Below are 22,820 nucleotides of genomic sequence, written 5' to 3'. Positions count from 1 at the left end.
CACAATAGACGATCGAGAGTTTCCAGGAGCAGAAAGCGAATGCGGAAGGCTTCGTTTTCGAAAGAAACGTGCTCAGATTTTAAATCGCCACAATAGACGATCGAGAGTTTCCAGGAGCAGAAGGCGAATGCGGAAGGCTTCGTTTTCGAAAGAAACGTGCTCAATGTGCTCAAGATAATCTCGTCTATTGTCGCGATTATTCTTATCAGCTCAGCGGGTCTTAACGTGCGGTCGTCATCACATCTTTGGAAGTCGTCAACAGTATGAGGCCTTATGTGCAAAACCGCGCGTTTTACAGCAAGATTATCGGATAAAAATAATTATGGTGATCGAAAGACATCCAAAAGGTCGCACAGAAACAACAACTGCATTGTTTACAAACGGTTTGGCCGCCGATCCAGGACCTGTACAGGAAGCGGTGCATTCGCCGAGCACGCTTTCGTATACGGAGCAATACATTGGATGCCACCCCTGTGTACCTACACACTGCCATCGGGACCGAGAGAGGCATGTCGGGAAGACGCTGAACGAGCAGAACAGCCTTTTGGTACAGCTGTCGCCATGGTCCTTTAATTGCGAATGATAAGTCGGTGGAATAAAAAATTGCCAAAGAATGTCAAAGATGTGTACATAAATAAATTTTAGCAACACAACGCAGAATTTTACGGCGTTTTTCTTCCGAGTTTCTTGTGATCGCTGTTTTTGATAGGCCTAACGACGACGACGAAATATGTTCTTTTCAGGTAAATATCGACACTGGAGCGTAACTTAAAGGACATTTCTATGATAGTTACAATAGAATATAGACTTGAAGAATGAAATTCGTGTAATTTGTGAAAAGAAATTGTCATTAAATTCTTGCTTCGCCGTTCCTATATATCTATACGCCGTCACTTTGGGGAAGTTTTAGTATATATAGAAAACAGCAACCAATGAAGAGCCCACACGTTGGCAAGAGTGCCTTTTTTTATATACGGCTCTGGCGCAAAACAAATGCAATATGTCCAAGAGGTGTTGGGAAACGATTGGCCTTCTTACCTTTGCTTTCTTACAGTAGACGCTGAACCACTTGTAATTTGTTATGACTGATGGTAGGGTTAGTACTATGGTTTTCTTTTCATACCTGGACAACTTGGACACGCTGGAAGAAAACGACACCTTGTGAAGGAGAAACGCCTTTTTGTAAATTTACCTGCCGGCTTCATTAGGAAGCACAGTTCCAGTGGGAGACGGCTCATTCGTCGTGCCAACCATGAAGAACGCGTCTGCAAGAACAACACATCCAATCACAACAAGCCATCGTTGTTGTCGAGATATTATTTTACCTGGCCCTAAGCCATCATAGACAAAGTCTTCCAAGACGAGGACGTTCTTCTTGGCTGCATACACGTTGCCTGAAACTCCATGAACTGTGTTCTGTAATGGCCCTATAAGGTTACCCAGGTAGCGACCGTTCGTCCTTGGAACTCCTCCTGCACGAAGGATAATCTGTCACACGACCCCGGTACCCTCATGCCGGTGAGAGTTGACCGTCGAGATTCGCATCATACACTGAGGATGTTGCGAGCGGGAACGCTGGCAACGTTACGACTATCGCAGGACTTGACAGAGATAACACGCTCTTGAAACCATTCGAGAGAGAAAATGGTTTCAAATGTGTGGCCTAATCGTCTTCCCCAGAAAGGATATCATCGGGCACTGATTGTGCCCTGGGTTTTCATCACACGCTTTCAGACATACAGTTCCCTTAGAAGTCGGCCCAGGACGCACATTCCCGTCCGTCGTGACGTTGCCCACATATGTCACCATCACCAGTGGAACAAGAATGTCACGTGTGCACGACGTACCAACAAACGTATTCTCTGGCACGTAACAGACACGTTTCCAGTGAAAAGTGGCCCACATACTTGAACGTAAAAATACTTAATAATTGGTTAGGTACTTTACTCTTTTGAGTTGGAGGACTCCAAGACCGCAACCGAGAATTTCGCAACAATTCCACGCGTACCAAAAGTGCATGTTCCTGAGGGGACATATTTTCCTCACTGTCTCGGAATGACTTGGGTGCGGTTACTTGCCCGGCAACTTGACGGGTACCGAAAGTTCCCTCGGAACCCGGATGTGTGCAAGATCTGCAGACGCACTGATGCAGTAGACAGACAGCCATTTGACATCCGACCAGTCGAGACTGGCCGGGAGATGGAGCACAATGTCTTCCCCGTCGTATCTGCCTAACTTCTGGGTGCTGGAAGAAAACGGCATCGGCTTTCATTTTCTGCCCAGTTTTTGTCGTTTCTCGATCGTTTCTTACCTGCCTTTATTATTGGGCACCTTGGTCGCTGCCACATCTGTTACATGGTCGCTGTTTCCGACCATAAAATAGGCATCTGCGAGGATTCACATAGTTAATACAACTCGATGGTATAAGTGTGTCTTACCGGGTCCCGTCCCATCGTAGTAGAATTGAGCTATATGGACTGTCTGCGAATCCAGTAACGTTACGGCAGCTGATCGTATGGCGTGAGCCCCATTCTGGAAGTTGCCGATGGTCTGCTCGGCAGGTAGCTCCAAGTTGCGAGGAATGCGTACTTGACCAAAGTTTTCCTGTCGTCCAAAGTTTTCATGCGGTCAATACCCCAAATCATCCTCAACAATACAATTCATCCCCAACGAGATCCTTACCGTAAACTCTCTGCACCACAGGGCAAAGGAGCCATAATCGGTTATCCTTGTGCCCTCCTCCAGGGTAAGAAGGATCGTTTGGTTCGAGTACCTCCTCAACGGATGACGTCTGCAAGAATCATCGCTCCATTTCAGTAGTGAAATAAATGCAACTTTTTTTTCATACGGTGTGCAAGGTCAGGATTATGCCAGACATCTGTCTTTAGCCATCTAACACCGTGCCTTGCCTGTGTGTTTGCCCTCAGGTCATGTTTCACAGGCTCCTGGGTGGCAATAATTTTCAGTTTGTGACAGCTGCTCATGTGATCGCGCCGTAGTTGCGTTAGCAGGGCCAATAAAACTCTGCTTTGGAAGACTCGCCAGTGTTCTTTCCTCACCACATACCCGGCTCAAAGGATATCAAAGCAGGCCAGAAACGTCGTCCGATGCTTTGTGTTCATGCTCAGAGGACAGATTGACGGAACTCTCTACATTTATACACAAGGATGTTGTGTTCTTAGGAGACTCTCAGGAAACAAAATCATTTTGAGATGCCGCATCATCAAATACACTTGCCAAAAACTTGTTTCGTTGGTGGATTATAATAAATGGCGCCCGGATTACAAATTTTGCATTTGGATTGAATGACATGACACCTGGATGAAATATTTGGCGGGTGGATTATTCCCTCTGGCCCCTAGATGAAAAATTTCGATTAAAACGAGGCGGGAAACCTGTAGTTACTCTCCATGAGTCCTGCCAGGAAACCTGAGAATGCAAAAGCGAGATAAAAAGAAAAAAACACTTACGATCCATTTTCGTCGGGTGTGAGCACACCGTCCGGTGAAGCCTCCTCTCCGGGACTGAGCCAGAAGAAAGCATCGGGACCAGCTCCGTCGTAATTGAGGCCCACGAGGTAGAGGCTGTCTTCGGAAGCTACGTACACCTTCCCACTTACACGGTGCGCACGTGTTGTCAGCTCAGCCAGAAATTTGCCGTAATAGGTGCCGCTCACCCCTGCATTTTTTTTTTTTTTTCATTTCACCAGGTCCACTATTTAAATTGAGACGCTTTCCACTGTGGCTCCCATGTTGGCTATCTGGGGCATATAGCCTATCGGGATATCTCGTTTTCGTTTCTTAATCGTCACTTTAACTAATGACAAATTCTTCCCGAAATCAAAAAGCATCATCAACTAGTTACAGATCTCTATAAACCCTCTTCTTTTATGATAAATTCACACACTTGTCAATGAATCAATATGATCACGCATTTCTTTATTGCGTTATCATTGGAAGCGGCGTTTCAAGGAAAAGTGTCAGTGTCGATCCATGGTCAAAACCTGGGGTGCGTTCCTGGAAGCGCGTGAGCACCGTAGCATCGTTTTGCAATGAGCGGCACTGCAATGTTCCAGTGATGGGCAGTACTTGTAGTACCAAGTACTCAAGTAGTACTTTAAGTACATTTCTGTGTACTTGTACTTTACTTTAAGTACATTTTAAATCGTGTACTTGTACTTTACTTTAAGTACATTTTAAATCGTGTACTTTGTACTGTACTTGAAGTACTTTTTTTGAGTACTTTCCCATCAAGTACTAAAGTACCCAAATCTGGACTCCAGACAAAAAATCACAAAACAGTATCAAAAATGCACCCTACTAAAAACACTAAAATGACAACACGAACACGAAAACACACAGATGGGCTATATATCTGAGTTTTCGTCTTCTTGACATCATTTTAGCGCTTCTAGTGAAATGCAGTACCAAGATTCCCAGTATGACATTTTACCAAAAAGGATTTTTGTGCTTTTAAAGGGCATATTTGTTGAAGCAAATCTATTGTTGCGAGGCTTGAAATGTTGAAAAAGTATCAACTCTGCTATGATTGAGTAAAATGCATGGAATGCAAACTGGCAGCACAATGACTTGGCCAATTGTCATTTCAGCTCTCCCAATGCAAGGTTGCATGCTTTTTTTTTATATTGTTTCCTTCATTGGCAATTAATAATCAATTTATATCACCATGTGTGATTGCATTACACGATGAACAATCTGAAAGACATACATGCTTTCATTTTTATATTTTGCGTTTTTTTAATTGGCCACATGGATTACATTGCTGCATATCACAGTCGTATAAAAATGAAGGCTTACATCGTGTTTCATCCTCTTTAATGTTCTTCATATTCTTGTTTAAACATGTTGTATTTCAAAAAGCAGCAAGGAATGCCCAGAAATGTACAATATCTGTTGGCTTGTACTTTTTTCCCCTGAAATTGTCTATCTTCCTATACCCGAAGATTAGTACCGGAACACCACACTAGGCGGGGATCTTGGATCAGTCAGGGTATAATACTATTTTGCATAGTCACAGCACAGCTGACTGATTGTCTCTCTACATGTAACTGCAAATTATAACATCTGATTAGCACTTAGCCTAGGTCTTTATGGTTTCAGAGCATTTGTCAAGGATGCTCACTAAAGTTTTCCCAAAAGAGCAAGACACAGATACTAAACAGCGATATGGAAAGTGATACAAATTGAATTGGCGATGTACTTGATGAGTACTTGAAGTACTTTGCCTAGTATTTTGTACTTTACTTGAAGTACATTTGGAATTGGGTACTTTGTACTGTACTTGAAGTACTAATGACACCAGGTACTTGGTACTTTACTTTAAGTACAATTTTGAGGTACTTTGCCCATCACTGCAATGTTCACGTGCTTCCAGGAAGACGCCCCTGAAGACGGAAGTACGCCGCGTGAGAGAGGCGACCGAGCGGAAGTTGGTGGAAGCGGTGACGTCACGGAGAGCGATAAGTCTGCGGTCTTGGCGCGGGCGTGGAAGGTGGCTAAATTCAAATAGACCTCTCTCTATTTACAAACAAATGGTGTCCAACAGTGCCGCCAATTTGGTACAGTGGAACTACGTACTATAGCAAAAAACCAATGAATCGCAAGAAGGCCACGTTTAAATGCGGCTTCTCAATGTAATTCCTGGCATATTTATTGGTTCTCCTCCATTCTAAAGATAGCTCTTCCATCTTTTCGAGACTCAAGGGCACGAGTTTCTCTCCAAGTGAAGCCTTCTTTTCTTTGACTGGGAACGCCAATGAAGATACGATAAGCGACTAAAAACGTGACCTCATTTGGTTGTACCACTAATACAAAGAAGCGTGAAGGACTTTGTGAAACGGAGGTGCCAGGGGGCGCTCCTGTTTACGGTAGTCAACGCCACTTGTGGCGACTGTGCTAAGTTTTCCAAAGTAGCGTGTTCTCTCATCACGCACATGGTATGTGCTGTGTCAGAATAAAGCAAGGCCAAAGGGATTGTTTCCCCATCAAGGCGATGGTAGAATATTGTCGGATAGGCTCGAAATACGTGTCAAATGTGCCGTAGATCTACTGGCTCGGAGTGAAATCATACAGTTGGGTATCTTGGGGAAATGTTTTATTCGGGTTTACAAAGAGGGTGTGAGAGCCGGTGGAGTTATGAAATGAATGTTTGTCAGCAGCCAGTAGTCGGCTCTTCTCATGCATTCTTTCTCTTTCCTCTTTGTTCACTCTTTGGAAAGAGAGGAATATGGTAGTCAGATCAGAACAAGAATGTTACGTCTTTGCGACTGAGATTATAAACGTTGAGACATGTCTGGAGTACAATCCAACTTTCATAATCCAAGGACCAATTGCAATGACTCTCGGCAGATCCGGCGTTCATTTGGGGATTCATACTTGGCCTATATACTTGCCAAGCACTCGATATCCAGGAATTTGGTCCACCTATGTCTGTAGAATTACGTTTAGAATCACGGTGACGTTTCTTCGGTAGAGGTAATAGACCTCTCCCTGTTTACAAGGAAATCGTCAGATGGTACAACAGCGCCTTGAGACTGGAACTACTAAGGCAAAACATTGTTCTGCTCCATTCTACCGGTAGCCCTTTCTAAAGATGGCTCTTCCATCTTCAGGAGCCTGAAAGGCACAAATATTTCTCAAAACGCACGTAGCGTCTCCATACAACGCATGCGTCAACTATAAGAAATTGAATCAGTCAGCTCTCAAAATATTACTGCGCCGCGGGTGGCTGGACACCCTCCACGCCAGATAATATAATCCACTCTGCTTCCGTTAAGACTGGCACTACCAACAATAGATAGCCTCCTTTGCTGTACAAAATTCGTCTGCGAATTCACAAATGATTGCAGCCCACCTGGAACCTGCAGACCTAAAGTGTTGATTCCCTTTTGAGAAAGGGGACGTTCAATCCCAACTCGCAGACGATCTCCATGGCCACGACCGTTGAATCGTAATAGACCCGAGAAACGGAATCATGACGTTGGTAGACAGACTGAAACGGAAACATATCGGAAGGGGAGGAATGGGTTCGCTGCCTCCTATTGAAAGAAAAGTAGCGTCCTTTTCAGAGACCATCGGAATCCCCTCAAGACCTTGTTCGCCCTTAGCTTGGAGCGTAGTTCAACTCTACCAAATTGGTGGCGCTGTCGAACACTATGACGTCACTTGTTTACAAACAGGGAGATGTCTATTGTGTACGGCCGTTGAAAACACGGTCCTGAACGTCAAGTTGCTTTCTGTGGTGTTGACACTACGCTGCGGCAGAAAGTGCGCATGGTGGCGCTGCAGTATTCCTCCTGGCGTGCTATTGCTCCTCGACGGCGTATGTAGTCTTTCGAAACGAACCCTTGGGTGGAGCCGCCTTTTTTTCGCTCTGACTCAAAGCGGCGCCCTGTTCCGGACGTAAACAACGAGATTTGGCAGGCCAACAATTAGGGACGACACAGACAAGTAAGCCTCAAACGGCCAGAAATTAACGAAAGCAAACAACTCAGGGAAAAGAGGTGCTGACGGACGTCATGGTTACGTCACGGTGACGTGTCCTAGACGTCAACTTGTGTGCCCTTGACGACAGTTATTCCCAACCTTTCTTGAGTTTGGCGACACCGGGCGTTCGTGGAACTTGATGAATGCACATCACTATCTGTTCCTTGTGTTCATTTTGTCAAGTGCAAAGCGAGCAATTGTGTCATTTACCAAGTTGCCTTTAAAGGGAGCGAATAAAATAAATTAGCGCCGAGCATCATACCGAACACGAACCACCACCTCGATACCGGATACAACACTCGCATTTATTTCGCGCGAGCAATTCATTCCTAAATGATGACAATAACAAAACGAAACCGAAATGCGAGGAGCAGAAAACGGAGCTCCATGCTCCGGACTCTGTGACGTCACCCAGCACTGTCGTCCGCTTCGAAGCTTGCATTCTTGTCAGCAGTGTGTTGCTTTCAGCGCCCTCTGGCTTCACAGAGGCACTCGCCTCGTAATAATTCATTTGAATCGTATTTAAATCGTACACATGTTCCCGACACCCCAAAGATTACCTTTGTGGTGATCTTGTTGCGGAGTCCGGCCGAAAAAAAAAAAAAAAAAGCCGTCTATATGTCTGTTACCCATCGTTACGGCATATTTCCTTTGATAAATTGGTTGAGAAAGTAGCTGAATCCAAGTGCTGTTCTAATACCTTCAAAGGAGTCTGATGTACGATTGTTGTATCCAAAGGTAGGTTGATTTTTCATTGTTTCAGCATAGACAAACAAGACTGCGTCAATTTCCAGACCATCCAAGTATTCAAAGGAAATACACACTAACGCATTCAGCTTAAAGATCCGTAAATACATTTTTGTCAAGGGCAATTGAAGAATGGAATAATTTACAGTATGAAATATGGAAAAGCTTGACCCTCATTTTAACTTGAAATCGTACGATCCCAGGCAGCTTTGATGCCAGTATCCTTCATTTTTGTTCGTTTGTTATTGCCAATGCCCTACAATGGCTCAACAAGAGCCAGCACTATTAAAAAGAATTTCCAAAATTGTTTCCTTCCACATTCTGTTTCCCCCTCTTTTTGTCATTTAATGCACACTTTTTGCATTAACCTGTATGCGATGGAAGGAATAAAATAAAATGGTTCGCTTTGAATAGCGCAATAAGTAATGACTCCTACTTGGTTAATGGAGTGGGCAACCCATTTAGGGTTATGACACCGCGCACTTTACAGAGAATTTGTAATGCGTCGTCGGTTACCCGGGTAACGGGGTCAACAAACTTTCAAGTGGGGTGGGGCACCTTTCTACCTAGATCATACCGTGGATGGATGCTTTTTTACTGGTTGGCCAAATCAAATGCTGTTTTTGGCGAAAGAGATACTGTTTGAAGCTCCTAAACGCCCCGGGTGAAATTATGATCCGGATAAGCACATTCTTACGCAAAGAGTATAAATCTACCAGGGCTGGGCACTATTATAATACTTTGTATTATAATAGTATTACTGTAATACATTTTTGTATTAGTATTACGTATTATAATACATATTTCAAAAATGTATTTGTATTAGTATTATAATACGCAGAAAAGCGTATTACAAGTATTCTAATACCCCAGTAATACTTCCCGGATTTTGATGTGTTCGTTCACCCCGAATGCGCTATCAGCATCGCGATAATCCGGTCAGGTGGATAAGCTCTTTGAACACCTGTTCTTTCGGGGATTAGTCAGTGTCATAAAATTCCCCAGGAAGAAAGGAAGTGTCTTCGCTCCCCCATACTGGGAGGAGGAACAGCTGCCCTCAACCCTTAGGGGCTTCGACCAAACAGAAGAGCACTCGAAGCGGATCCAGACCCTCGGTTTGAGGGTTTCTTTGTCGGGGCGCGTAGTAGGGGAGGGGAGGGAGGAAAATCCCCCCCAGGATCCACCACTGACTCAAAGATTGAATTTTTTAGAAAATTTTATTAGCGAGTTTTAGTATACCGTTGATAACGTTATCGTGCCTATCCGAACCAATCGCAGTTGTGCGTGACTCAGAATCCACCGATTGGCTCCGGTTGATACGGTTCGACGCAAGTCACGCTATCAACGGTCTGCTAAAAGTCTCTATTAAAGCCAAATAATCAGTAATGCATCTATTGTTTCATACAACAGGCACTGTAAATCGTGAAATAAATGTTGTGTACGCTTTTCAAAAAGTTATGTATTCCTTTATTACCATAATGTATAATAACACAGTATTAGTATTATGTATTATAATACACATTTTCGAAAAGTATTTGTATTAGTATTATAATACGAAAAAATAGTATTACTGCCCACCTCTGAAATCTACCATACTGCGTAATCTCACGGCGTTATCTCCTAAGGGTCCGTGGTGGAAGCGCGTTCAAGATCCAACAGGAGAAGTTTGTACTCCTTTTTCTTGCCATATATATATATACGTCGCCACACCAGCATTGGACAGCTGTTTCGGCCTTATTGCATCAGCCTTATTGCATTCATCAGCAATGCGTAGGTGGGCGACGTTATATATATATATACTCTCAAAAAAGGAGTCTCTCACTCCCTCCCGTAGGGGGTTACAGGAGGAGTAATTGTACTCTCCAAAAGGGAATTATATACTATGTGGCAAGAGTATGGGTGGCAAATCAGAAGCAGCCTCTTCAAGCACCTGCTAAGCACTCACGTGATGGCCAATATGCTCGATCATGCCGGATGTCAGCGCACATAACATCACACCTGCTCTGTCTACAAGTGTCATGTTATCCGGTGAGTGCACTAATATGCAGCGTGATCGAGCTCATCGATACGCCATGTCAACCTTCACGCCTTATCAGATGATTGTGAGTTTGGAAACGCGTAGTCAACAGGACTGATGTGAGGATGTCACGTGAAAAAGTTGATTGCTACAAACTATAAGCGCCACAAAAGAACATGCATTGTAAGCGTTTACGTATATGTTAGAGGATGACGATATCTACAGGGTGTCCCAGAAAACTACGCCACCTAGAATCATGCGGTCAGCGACATTTGTTCTTACTACCTCCTCATGTGAATGTCATGTATGGTAAATTTAATTATGTAAATATTTGCGAACTGAACCCGGAAACTGGCCACGTAAAAGTCATTTTTTCACCAACTATCCCACCGCAAAAAATAGCCCAACATCATGCTTTTCGGAGCACCGGACCATGACGACTTTTTGAGCGCAATCGCTCTCAGTCCGACGAAAGGAGGTTGGAGACAGTTCCTGAAATGGGGAGAGGGAAGGCAATTCGTCGGAGTGACAACGATTGCGGTGAAAAATTGGTCGCGCGCTATCCTCTGGAAGCTCCGTAGCTGTTTTTTCCCCATGGGGTAGCTCCTAAATATCCCTGTCTTGTTGGGGTGAAAAAGTGACCTGTACTTGGCAAATTTTCTATACTTCAGTTGGCCAAAATTTACGTTACACGAGAAAACTGATGTTCTGAGGTTGGAACACACAGAAAGGACAAATACATACAAAGCCTAAGAAATTAGTAATGAAATATGGAAGCCATTGAAAAGGTCAGCCAGCTGTAGCACTCGAATCCACATCTGGCAGAGAGGTAAACCAAAAGACGTGGGTTCGAGTCCAACAGCCTGCCTAACCTTCTCAGTGACTTTCATCGTTCATTTCTTAGGTAATTTGAGGCTTTGTATGTATCTGTCCTTTCTATGTTGTTCCAGCCTGAGAACATCAGTTCTCTCATGTTCAACAGTTGCGTCGATCCCGTCGTACGAATGAGTGTACGAGTGTGAAAGGGGGTGTCCGTTCAGATGACGCACCCTTTTGGGTCGCTGGGTAGCTTAGAGACACCTACAGCAGACGAATTGACACAAATTAAATCCTATGCAGAGTGTAGAGGTCATGTGCCAGACTGGCTCCATGAATTCTGGCGCAGTGTCACTCCAAGAACGAGTGTACTCTTTTAGATGGCGCTATATTTAATGACTCGATAATTTTGCGATAATAAAAAGGCGTGTTAGCTTAGCTCAATTGGTAGAGCCCTGGACCGGTAACTTGATTCACAAAGATGTGAAAAGGAGGAGGAGGACTTGAAGCTTGACGAGACTCGTCACCTACAACAGCAGCAATAAACACAACTATACCTGGATTCTATACAGTGCCCCAATAGTTTCAACCTGATTTGTTCAACATGATATGTCCACGACATCGATTCAGTGAAATACACGCCTAGTCTCTTTACCACATCATTCCCTAGTTGGACGCTGCTGGAAACTTTCTTATTCAACAATACTAACTTTGTTTTCTTGGCATTGATAACATAGTTATCTTCCGCAGAACTGCATTTGCTTCATTTATAAGAGCATCGCCATCAGTGCCAGTAAGTAAGATAGTAGTGTCATCCGCATAGATAACAAAATCCGGGGCACAGTTGACAACATTAAAAAGCAAGGGCCCCAATATATTTCCTTATAGAACTCCAGTTTCCAGTTTCATGGCGCTAGATATTTTGCCATTAAGTGCAACGTGTTGATATCGATATCCGAGGTACGAAGCGAATAGCGATAGCGCTGTACCTCTTATATCGTAGAGTAGAAGGCCTTTGAGAGATCCCAATGGAAGCTGCCTATTCTCGAAATTATTTAGTATTATATGTTTTTGCTTAAGTAATGCGATTTCTGCTGAACCCTGTTTCCGAAAACCAAACTGTGAATCGGTGAGGATGGAATGCGCATTTAAAAAGGATAGTAAGCGATCGTGCATTATTTTCTCAAATCCCTTTGAAAATACTGGTAGAACTGATATCGATCGGTAGTCCTTTATACAAAACTGTTACCTTGGCTACTTCAAGACTCTTTGGAAAAGAGTCAGCTAAAAAACACTATTTTAATATGTATGTTAAGGGGCTCAATATAAAACGAAGAACCCGTTTTATAGGAAGAATCTGCATGTCGTATATATCTAGACTCCTTGTAAGGTTAAACATTGCAGAAAATACTTGGTTTTCACTTACAATTGCTAAAAATATTGCGCCCCATACACTTCCTGGCGTAAAGTTTGTGCGACAGACATTTACAAGGTATCTGCTAGATCACGACCGCTTACGATTTTATCGTCGATGTTAATGGATTGAATTGTGGGACCCCTTATTTTCCTGTTTAGAACATCATTTAAATTTTTTCAGACTAATTCTGAGTTTCGTTGGATATCAACAGTGAACAAGTTGTTGTAATATGCCTTCCTTGCGCGCTTTAGAATGTTCGATACTTGATTTCGAACGCGTTTATAAGTCGCTAGATCTTCCATACTTATGAATTTTCCATACATTTTGTTTCTCTTTTGCACCAGTCTCAATAATTCTCTCGTCATCCAAGGCCGTCGACTCTTACATGATGACTTGCGTGTCTTCATAGGAAAATGAAAAGGTGAAAGACAGTCATACGCTTTGTCGGGGTCGTCATAAGTAAACACACGATCCCACTTTGTATTTGCTATATCCCTTTCAAAAGCATCTAATGCTTTATCAGAGATACATTGATACGCTATAGAATGATTTTGTTGACTTTCCCCACGGTTAAAAAGTGCAAAAATCTGTAGGTGGCTACTAATGTCGGTTTGTAAGACACCCGTTATTGTATCTCCAGGTCGATGGTTTGTAATGATTCCATCTAATAATGTGGCAGATAGGATACTGCAACTGTGATCTTTTACACCCCTTTTTACTGTACGATTTAAATAATAAGTTTGATAACCTTCTTCATGAAAAAGATCATTTTTACGCCAAGTCTCTGAAAACATGATCACATCCCAAAGATAATTGATGTCATGAAACAAAACTCTTATTTTGTTTGTGTGACACGTTATGCATTGCATCTTATCGAGCCCTACAGCTGGCTAACCTTTTCAGCGAGAATGTCGTTTTCTTTCTTATAATTCAATGGGAGTATGTAATAGTTGAAGAGGTCTACTCCAGGCATTTGTGTGGAAACCGTTGCGAGACATGATACGAGCCATGTGCGCTCAGCTCCTCAACTCATTGGTCATATTGAGTTAGCAGGACTGTGGCCCAGCTGAGCGGTCACGTGGTCGTTCCCAGTCGCTGTGGTTTCGGTTCATTTCAGGCAGAGCAAAATTCTAGAACGGATCGTTGAACGCACGAGCGTGTATCATGAATGATCTTTTAAACGTGGATATTCCTCGTGGGACCCTCGAAAAGATGTTTCTTGGCCGGGAGTGTCAGGGAGCAGCCGCCGTTGCTGTGTTTTTCTGCTGGGTACGACGGACGGGCTTGTGGAAACACAGGTCTCCACATAGTCATCAACATCTATGCTGCTCTTTTTTATAAAAATTTGGATAAATACTACCCTATATATTGCGAGCAAGTCCAAAAGCTCATTCGTTGCATTCATTTAGTCTATCGACACTAAATTGTAGCAATGGTCAGGCATGTCTTGCATATACACGGTGACGATACAGGATCGTCGTTTGTTGATAAACATATGATTCGCCCGTCTGCTTCGCTCAAATTGGGGGACGTTTTTTGTTAATTAACATTTATGTTAATGAAAAATAAAGGCTGCACGGCATTCGATGAGGTACATAAAAGATTCTGGCAGGTAGGTTGGAAAAATGCGTCTTCTTTTATAAATGGATGTATTACAGAGCGCAGAAAGTTTGACGAGTTGGTGGGATAGCATACTGCAATAGTTTAATAGACTGATGGTACTGTCAAAACGGGATACGGTACGGGGGGGCAAAGGCCTCCAGGTAGACCAGTTATTTTGTCCATCGACAATATTAAAGGGGCAATAAACAGGTATACAAGGTGCACTTTTTTTAATGGGTACGTTGCTGACGGTGAACATTTTCCAAAAATTGTGGTCGCAAAAAAGTAAATAATGGCTCGAAACCGACCGAATATTCACTGCACTCTTTCGCACCCATGCGCACCCATTCGCACCATGCCTTGCGATGCTCAGGCGACAATAGCCACACGTTTTGAAAAAGTAGTGAGAACTTCCCCACCTCTGGCCGCCTGGTAAAGAGCAGTGTTTCTAGCTTATGGCTAGAACCCGAGGGAAAGTCTGTCCGGAGGTTTTACCCTTGTCTGCTGTCAGGTATGACTTTCCGGTACGGTCGTCGGTCAAGGAATCCTTTGCTGTATAGGTCATGAGGGGTTTTCATGAATGAAAGCGTTTCAGATCACCTTCATCTAAAGGCCTGGGCTTCAATATCGTCATTCCAACGCCTACAGAAAACTCAGTAATGGAAACGACGTAAAAGCAGGTGATAGGCAGGAACTTTCCCCTCCGGGAAGTCCTAAAGCGGGGCTTCCGTCCGTTGTTATTCCGTCAACTCGCTTTTCTTACATTTCAATGGCGCTAATAATAATGGCTTCACTAAGGTGAAACGTCATACTTGAGGCTCTCGAAATGCTGCCATTTACCCGAGCAGCAGAGCTTCAAAGTAGGCAGCCTCACTTTTGAAAAAGCCACGTTATGCGACTCAATTTACTCAGAGATCGTGGCTTTCAGTGTTCCTCATATTCCAACTATATCCCACACAAGAGTTGACTTTTTCTTTCATGAAATAAATATTTAAAAAAAAATAGTAGAGCGGTGATCCTAAAGCCGTACACTGGAGCGAATAAGTACGTCATTGATTTATTGTCCCCATTTGAATCCCCTTGCTGCTGAAGTTTTTGCCTGAAAAAAATGAATGTAGCTAAGGGTATGATACGCCCCCACACACAAATGCCGTGACCAGAATATGTTCGGAAATTCCAGGCCTATATCTACCAGGCATTGTCTAGAGGAGGCTTTCCCAAAAGCACAGACATGCAACTGGGCTTCCGAAAATCGCGATCAACTGAAATCAAGCCCTTTATCGGAAAGAGCTAGACAAACTGTTCATTTGCCATTACTGTCAGTGAAAAAGATCGGTCGTAATGATTCTGGCCAATGCTGGCGAAATATGCGAGATGAATGAAAAGGCCCAGCACGCGTGCACGTGTTCTGGTCGATGTCAACCAAAGATAAGGTTCGGTGCGCAGTAGGGTTGTCGCCTTTCGTGTGAGGGAAAGAGAGAGAATTTCCTCTGCGATCATCAGAGAATAAACTCTTCTTTGCACTCAACTAAGAAAGTTGAACCTCGCCTCTGTGAAAGGTCCCACCTAACCCTCATTTCTGTTTGCTGGATTCTTGGACGCCATGTCAGATCCAATGTTTGGTGGAAACGGCTTCAATCTCGCATTGCTTGCATTGCGCAGTGGGATGGAGGGAATTCGTGGTGCACAAACTACGCAGTGAAAAAGTGGGGGTGCGCAAATTATGCGAGTAAATAGGCGATTTCTCCTCATGAGCGTAGAGCGCTGTCGGGTGTTTTCACGCATCGAAAGTCGCTCACCATTTATATATGCTTAGAACAATTAAACGACTCGTCCATGCAAATCGATGACTGTGTTCCTTCTTAATTATCGGAGGCGAAAAAGACCGTGGGTGGCGTTGAGGCAGCAGATATAACGTGCCATGAAGCCACGTGTCATGAAGCAGCCTTTTGCTACTAAATGGCGTGTCGCTATAACAGAGCCGTACAGATGAAAAATGGTGGGACCTTCCAACACTCAGGCGGCAGGGAATGTCACTACTTTCTGTTAGAGCATCAAACCCAATTTTTTTCTGTGCGGTTCATTGCACAAGGAGGTACGATAGCAAAGTTTCTTCCAGCTTTATTTCTCAATATAGATTCTCTGTCCCCTTCACCTTTTTTCCCTTTATTTCCATAGTGCTGGCCGCAAAGCTGTGACAAGAACGCTCGTTCGAGGTTGCCTCCATCCATGCATTTCCGTTTGAATTCGATATGGCATGGACCTTTTGCAACAGGTGAAATTTTCTAAATGGATTGCTTTCTAATCTCGGATATCCTCTTTCCTGCCGGCAGAATACAGGGTTACGGCTGTTCCTTATCTTCCGTCATCCCCGCATGGGAACCATGAGCGCATTGGTATGCTGTCAGCGTGTACTTCAAAATTAGGCGTCTGCATATGGGTAGCTCACTACTCAGTTCTTGGCCTCAGGGATGGTCACCAACTGTTTAGGAATTATTCAGCTTGGCGGACCTTGAAAAAGGAGCTTCGAAAACAAAAGGTCTGTTTGTATAAATCGAATCTCAAACTCATTCCATTGGCTCCAAGGAGTTTTTGACCTGAGCAGAATGGAAGAGTTTGTTATGTTGGAGCTTTTCTTTTTACTCGTTCAGTAGCGCCGTTTCAGACTCAACCATTTTGGTGCATGCAAAAGTGGGGAAATTCCTTTTATTTTGTAATACACTACCGTTGCTTTTTCAAGAGGTCACTACTTGGCCACGCGTTCAGCTGAAGGACGGTGATTGTGGTGTAGCTACCTCCATCTCGTCACCAGAGGGAGTCCCACGGCTTTATACAGTGAATGTCCTCTGGCCATGCCTGCACTACTAGTGCCTCGGAAGACAGTCTATGTTATCCAACTCTTAATAGATAACAACAATGGTGGAAGACTCTTCTTTCTAAGCCATACTGCATGTGTTCATTATGGGAAGAACAATTGTGCGAGAGGATGTTATCAGGTGCATGGGAGCAGCAGGCATCCAACAGAAAAGAGGAATCGCAGTTACCTAGCATTCCCATGCATTGTGCCTAAAGGCTAAAAGGCTAAAAGAACTCTCATAAACACTGCCAAAACGTTTACTTAACGCTTTGTGTTTCAGAAGGATTTCAGGCGTCTGACAACAAAGTCTATATTCTCTACCATCTGGAAATAATAAAGCAGATAGGAGCAACTTCTGAAATGTTTTATTGCTCAACAATCATTTACCAATACACAAACACTTTCTTTTACAATGGGTAATTTAACTTGTCTGGAAGCCTCATTCCTGGGGTGCAGTCCTGAGAGTTGACCTCCAATTGCATTTAGATCTCAGTGCTCATCATAGTGAACAATTTCTGAATGTAAATTACTGCACCTATATCTCCGTGATTTATTGATCGCACTAACAACAGTAAAAGTGCTGTGACACGCATCAAATGTTGACGAGTAAATATTTCGCACATTTAGAGAGATGACATATGTACAGCCGTTTGAAAATGATCTGGCAGACAGTAGCAACTAATTCTGAGGACATCCTTTTCATTTCTTTCTATCCATCCACGTGAAAATTTGTTTAAGATAAGTTGTTTGAATTTGTTTAACATGTCAGGAAAATCTTGGGTGCACAAATTGTAGTTGTATTGTATTGTATTGTAGAAATGCACTCTTGCTTTCCTTTCCTGTTGAAATGATGATGCAGCACTGCACACTTTGGTGTCAACAGGCACACATCAACAGGGAGACACAGTTTCAACATATTACGCTACATATGACAAAAATGCAGCAACATCAACTGAATATCCATCCAACATTATTCACCAAAGTCCCAAAGCAGAGAATATGTCGAACACAATGAACCAAGTGCAGCCACCAGAGCCAACTCTTGCGCACCAAGACAGTAGATCTGGGGACATACTTCCTTTTATGGAAGCATTCTAGAAAAAGAAAAAGAGTACCTTCAAGTGCCAAGCACAGGACACTCAATGTCAGCAGTGTGTACAACTAAAACTAGAAATTACTAGGATTATCTAGTTTAGTATTGGTGTGGAATTAATATACCGGTACAGAGTTTAAAAATACACTGAGCGCTTAAGTGGTACGAAAGTCGTGTATGTGAAATATATAACGGACCCATGAAGATTGTTTATCACATGACCAGAATTATTGAAATGGCAAGGGTACATACCTTTCTACAATTCCCCTTCTGTGACACTATTGTATTGGTCTTGAGTTGATGAGTGGGTGCAATATCCCCAAACAGTATGCCAATCCTTCGCCTAGCTTGCTGAGGGTGAGGAGCAACACCCTCGCATCCAGGAATTGGTAGTTGGAAACGATGACCGAGACGATTCGCGTATGCTTCTTCATTCACGCTCGGATGATGTCTGCAACAGCGTGAAATTGTGTTGTCCCACCTGTCCGGAACGAAGGTACAAAAGTGTAAGAGAAGATGGTAGCCCACTGTCAATATAATGTCTTACCGTATGAAATGGCTTCACCATTCACCTGGCTGTGGAAATTTCCTGTGCAGGGCAACGTGTAGGAGGCTACCACAAATAATATAGAATAATGGGAGCAGACCAAAGCGGTCGTACAGCGTAGCGTAGTATTGGAGGATATTTTGGTGCCTCGCGAGCGACACAGAAAGAAGGTAGCTCCTGTAACGCCATTGTTGAGTCGCCTGGTGGACAGCCTGGTGGACGCCTGTCTCAAAATGCTCAACTTGTTTCCGCTTTATGCAACTGGGATGAGCGAAGCCTCAAACAGTTTGATGCAAACGGGCCGAGCTTGGAAAGTGTGAGAAAGATCTCAAATAGCTTTATGGAAACGATGTATACTGCTCAGTCACAAGACGGATTCATCCTTTCAATTCGATCCTCGTTTTTTTGTCGTTGACACTCCAGCGTAAACTTTTATGTTCACTCGCAAATATGTTTTTTTGTTACAGCTAACGAATAACTGTAACATCCCAATGGAAAAATTATCTCGCTACACAGAGTCTTAATCTTACCAATCGACATCATGGAGTATCTATCGAAAAAGAAGAAAAAGAACAAACATGACGTACCTCATGAGGACGTATGTATCGGAAGCAGCACAGAATATACAGAGAATGTGACCAAACATATGTTCGAGGCCCATTACAATGTAGAAACTGGAATGCTGCATTTCCTTTATACAATATGCAAGGTTCATATTATGTATAGATAGGTCTACAGTGATTCCTTATCTACGCCGAGCCTTGTTCTTCGCAAGTTGGTTAATCAATACATCACAGTATAGAGATATTGTTTTCTACTGATATAGCTGCAAGCTCAGAAAGCCTGCATGCCATCTCTCATGTTTGAGCGTAGGATAATATCCTAGATATCTAGATGGATCCATTGCATTCTGCTGAAGCTCCTTTCAGCATCAGCGACAATAACTGGTGCAAGCCTTCATGCTGTTGTACTTGCGCGTTGAATAAAACACAGACGACAGAATCATTTTGAAAATCGGGGCTCTGTATGCCTTCCGTAGATTAAATGATGCTACGGAACACATTGCACCGCACAGATTGGAGAATATTTGGCCCTACCTCCTCTAGTTTGACGCGATTGACAAGAAGCAAAAGATGTCGACCACAAGAAGGAAACGAAGAAAAAAGTGTCGTAGAAGCCTCAGAGAAATGAGCTGTAAGGAGCATCTCTATCTTTCATGGCATTGGGCAGCATTGAGCGCATGACGTGATTTTCGCTCATCAGTTACCATGGTTCAGTTTCACGTCAGTATGAGATGAGAGTTTATGCAATCGTCTCTGCCTCAAATGTAAGACTCACCGTGAGATCTCCCTTTTTGTGTTACAGAAAGACGCCTCTTACTTCTTTGCCACCTTTTGAGGGCCAGCTTGCTGTGCCTATGAGAATATGCGTCTTTCTCACTGATTGGCCTCATGAGAGCATGTCACGTGTGTCTAGAATAAACAGCAATAAAACTGAGAAGCTGTTGCTGTACAGCAAAAAAGTCTGCATTCCACGAAATAGCTTTCACTCAGCCAGAGGGCGTGCCAGTTCGCAGCCCACGGTGTCAGCTCTCACAAGTATAGGAGTATGCGGATACACGTCATGTCATGGAGTTTGTCATACTTTGTTCGCCAGAAACATTGCGGATGTTTTATGCGATCAATGTAGTTGACGATGTCGAAATAGATTTCACTCCTGCAAATGTTCAGAAAGGGATCATGGGATGTGCCCATTTGTGGAACCCTTGTTTCGTTTCAGTCTGTCTACCAACGTCATGACATTTCTCGGGCTATGGACCTTTTTCACATACGTGTCGTACCCTAGTGGCTCTCCAGCGAACAAAGGACCAAAAGCGGTCCCCATATTGCACCATCTAGTGAAGATGGAGATAATCTTCTTCGGCGCCTCAAGGTCATGCGCACAGGCCGTCGCAAAAAAGGTCCAGGCGCATGCATGGTGTACTTTGCAAGAACAGCCCGTTCCTGAAATATTTCCCCCCTTTTTCCCCTCTATCAACTCCAAAATCACAAGTTGTGGAACGCTTGTGAGAGAACGTCCCAGTCAAAGTCTCAACAAATTCAAGCTAACAGTTGACAAAAAAAAGTGTTGTGGTCTAAAAGACAATCACCGCTTTAAGGTTTCAGGTAGCTGTTCTAGGCAAGGTTCAGCCTAGATGTATGGGAGGCTATTTCTCATTTTGTTATTTGCAAACGGAAATTGCGGAGGATGTCCTCATCGGATGAACAATTTTGGAGAGTACAAATTTGCAGTTGTCTTATGATGATATCATGATTCCGTTCTAAATTCAATGATCCCTCCACACGCTCTTGGAAAAGACCAAACAATCGTTCTTGTAGTCTGAGGACAGTTCCTTACAAGGACATCTTCCAACTTTGCACATTTTGAGGTTATAAAATTTCCTTAATGAGGTCAACAAGGAAACATCCGCAGGCGATTGCTTGGCTAGAAAAACTAGCCAAACTTTTTTTGCATTCACTCAGTCTATAATGCATTTGGAAAAAGTTACTCCTGTTCAACATAGCATTACACTGGAAGTCACCGCGCTGTTACATTAGCCGAGGAGGTAAACTACCATCCCGTGCGGAAAAATTATCCATACATACATATCACTCGCGTTCAGTCCGGACTCATGCTGGCAGCTCTGGACAATGTGTATGAGGATCGTCCATTCCACCTAGCACAGTATAACGAACGACTTATGTTGGAATTTTTTTAAACTTCCGCCAAAGTCTCGTTTTCCTTACAAATAAACCGAAATACAAATGACAATACACTGAAACTTTGAAAAACATAACGCATTTTTTTTAAATTCTTCTCTCTAGACTTATTCAATAAAAATACGCAGCGAGCTTTCATATGCGCAACAGATACTTGAAACTTTCAGAAAAATCTTTCGATAAACAAGAAAGCTGTTTGCTCACTTTACAAACCGCTATACGGTACAAAATCTCTGACGGTGAAAACTGTTCTTCTCTGTACAATATTTATAAAGACTGACGCAATGTCATGCTTGGAAATATCAAAATTTCTGTTTTCAGTACTAGTATTTAGAAAGCATGAATTGAATCGCAGACGACACCAGAGCAAGACAAAGTGGAGCAAAGGCCAGCCTTGAAAGACGCCGCGTGCTTGGGCAAGAGCGGAACTAAGCAACCCGGTCGTATTCCAAGCGGCACACCTTTCCTCCAAGCAGCAACATACACACCTTGTAGCAGAACAAGAGCGAAGCTCACTCCCAACCATTCCATCGCAACTTTCTTTCACGCGCTTGGGGCAACGGATCGCTTATATAGAACGTTTGGTGCTTCCACCTAGCGGTAGCTATGAGCACTCTTCAGTGGATGGCCCACTGACCCCACGTTCTTTGGTCGGAAGTACCGTTCCAAGGAAGCGCTCTCTCTCTCCGTTGTGTTGTCAGACGGTGTTTGTCGTGCAAGTGGTTTTGGAATGAGTTCTTCCATTGCTCATCTTTTGACGCCAATTTCTGGACAAGTAAAACTTGTTCGTTCCGGTTGTGTTTTCACTTGATCTGTACTACCTTGACGTAGATGACGGGGATAACGTAATGTATTATCAGCGCTTTGTGGATTCCGCTATCAACAATGTATTGGATTATATGTCAGTGCGGTGAGTTTCAGTAGAGTGACCATTGCAATCCACACCTTTGCCTGCTTTACGTTTCCCTCCTAAAAAATATCTTGCTTTCATATTATTGCCCCAGGAACAATATGGGTCTTGCTGGTTATAACCATTGTGCTATGACCTTGCGCTAATAGTGATGCGGACAATGAAAACGTCGTCGTAGTTCCTTATTTGTATTATGTGGGATTTTAGCGGTTGTCATCAAAGTTGTTTTACAGCGACCGGGAAGATTTCAGGAAACGACGATAAAACCTAAGACACGGAACAGAAAAAAGACGACACGTCCTCGAGATTCAGGAGATGGCCGTTACTGTGGTACAAAGCACCTTCGCCTATCCGAGTGATCCGAGTCCAAGAGCTGTTTTCCCTCATCTTCAACACATTCCATTGTTGAGGTGCCATCACAACAACGTTCGCTTCGTGCGTTACGCATTACGAGTACCATCAAGATCGGAACATGCTCAGGAGATTGGATGGATTGTTGGTGCACCCCTGGTGGGCCTCTTTGAAACGAGGGTCCAACAAAAATTTCTTC

General features: G+C 43.4%; 1 protein-coding gene across 2 annotated transcripts in view; it reads right to left on the bottom strand.

Annotated features, from left to right (window-relative positions):
• LOC135377224 (protein Skeletor, isoforms B/C-like) overlaps positions 1–21,947 on the bottom strand; it is a 40,074-nt gene extending 18,127 nt beyond the window's left edge. The window contains exons 1-9 of one of the 2 annotated variants that reach the window (XM_064609519.1): positions 21,849–21,947; positions 3,471–3,678; positions 2,683–2,791; positions 2,439–2,604; positions 2,312–2,387; positions 2,079–2,245; positions 1,326–1,472; positions 1,193–1,265; positions 1,039–1,141 (exon numbers count right to left, since the gene is read on the bottom strand). In XM_064609519.1, coding sequence (XP_064465589.1) covers positions 1,039–1,141; positions 1,193–1,265; positions 1,326–1,472; positions 2,079–2,245; positions 2,312–2,387; positions 2,439–2,604; positions 2,683–2,791; positions 3,471–3,678; positions 21,849–21,891 — 1,092 coding nt within the window. In that variant the 5' untranslated portion in view covers positions 21,892–21,947. Of the gene's footprint in view, positions 1–1,038; positions 1,142–1,192; positions 1,266–1,325; positions 1,473–2,078; positions 2,246–2,311; positions 2,388–2,438; positions 2,605–2,682; positions 2,792–3,470; positions 3,679–19,939; positions 20,070–21,848 lie in introns of those variants that run through there. The other variant, XM_064609518.1, reaches the window with a different exon arrangement.
• Positions 21,948–22,820: the final 873 nt, after the last annotated feature.

This window comes from Ornithodoros turicata, chromosome 1, assembly GCF_037126465.1.
Source record: "Ornithodoros turicata isolate Travis chromosome 1, ASM3712646v1, whole genome shotgun sequence".
Lineage (NCBI taxonomy): Eukaryota > Metazoa > Arthropoda > Arachnida > Ixodida > Argasidae > Ornithodoros > Ornithodoros turicata.
Note: the sequence above shows the minus strand (reverse complement) of the source record. Positions and strands in the feature narration are given on the sequence as shown.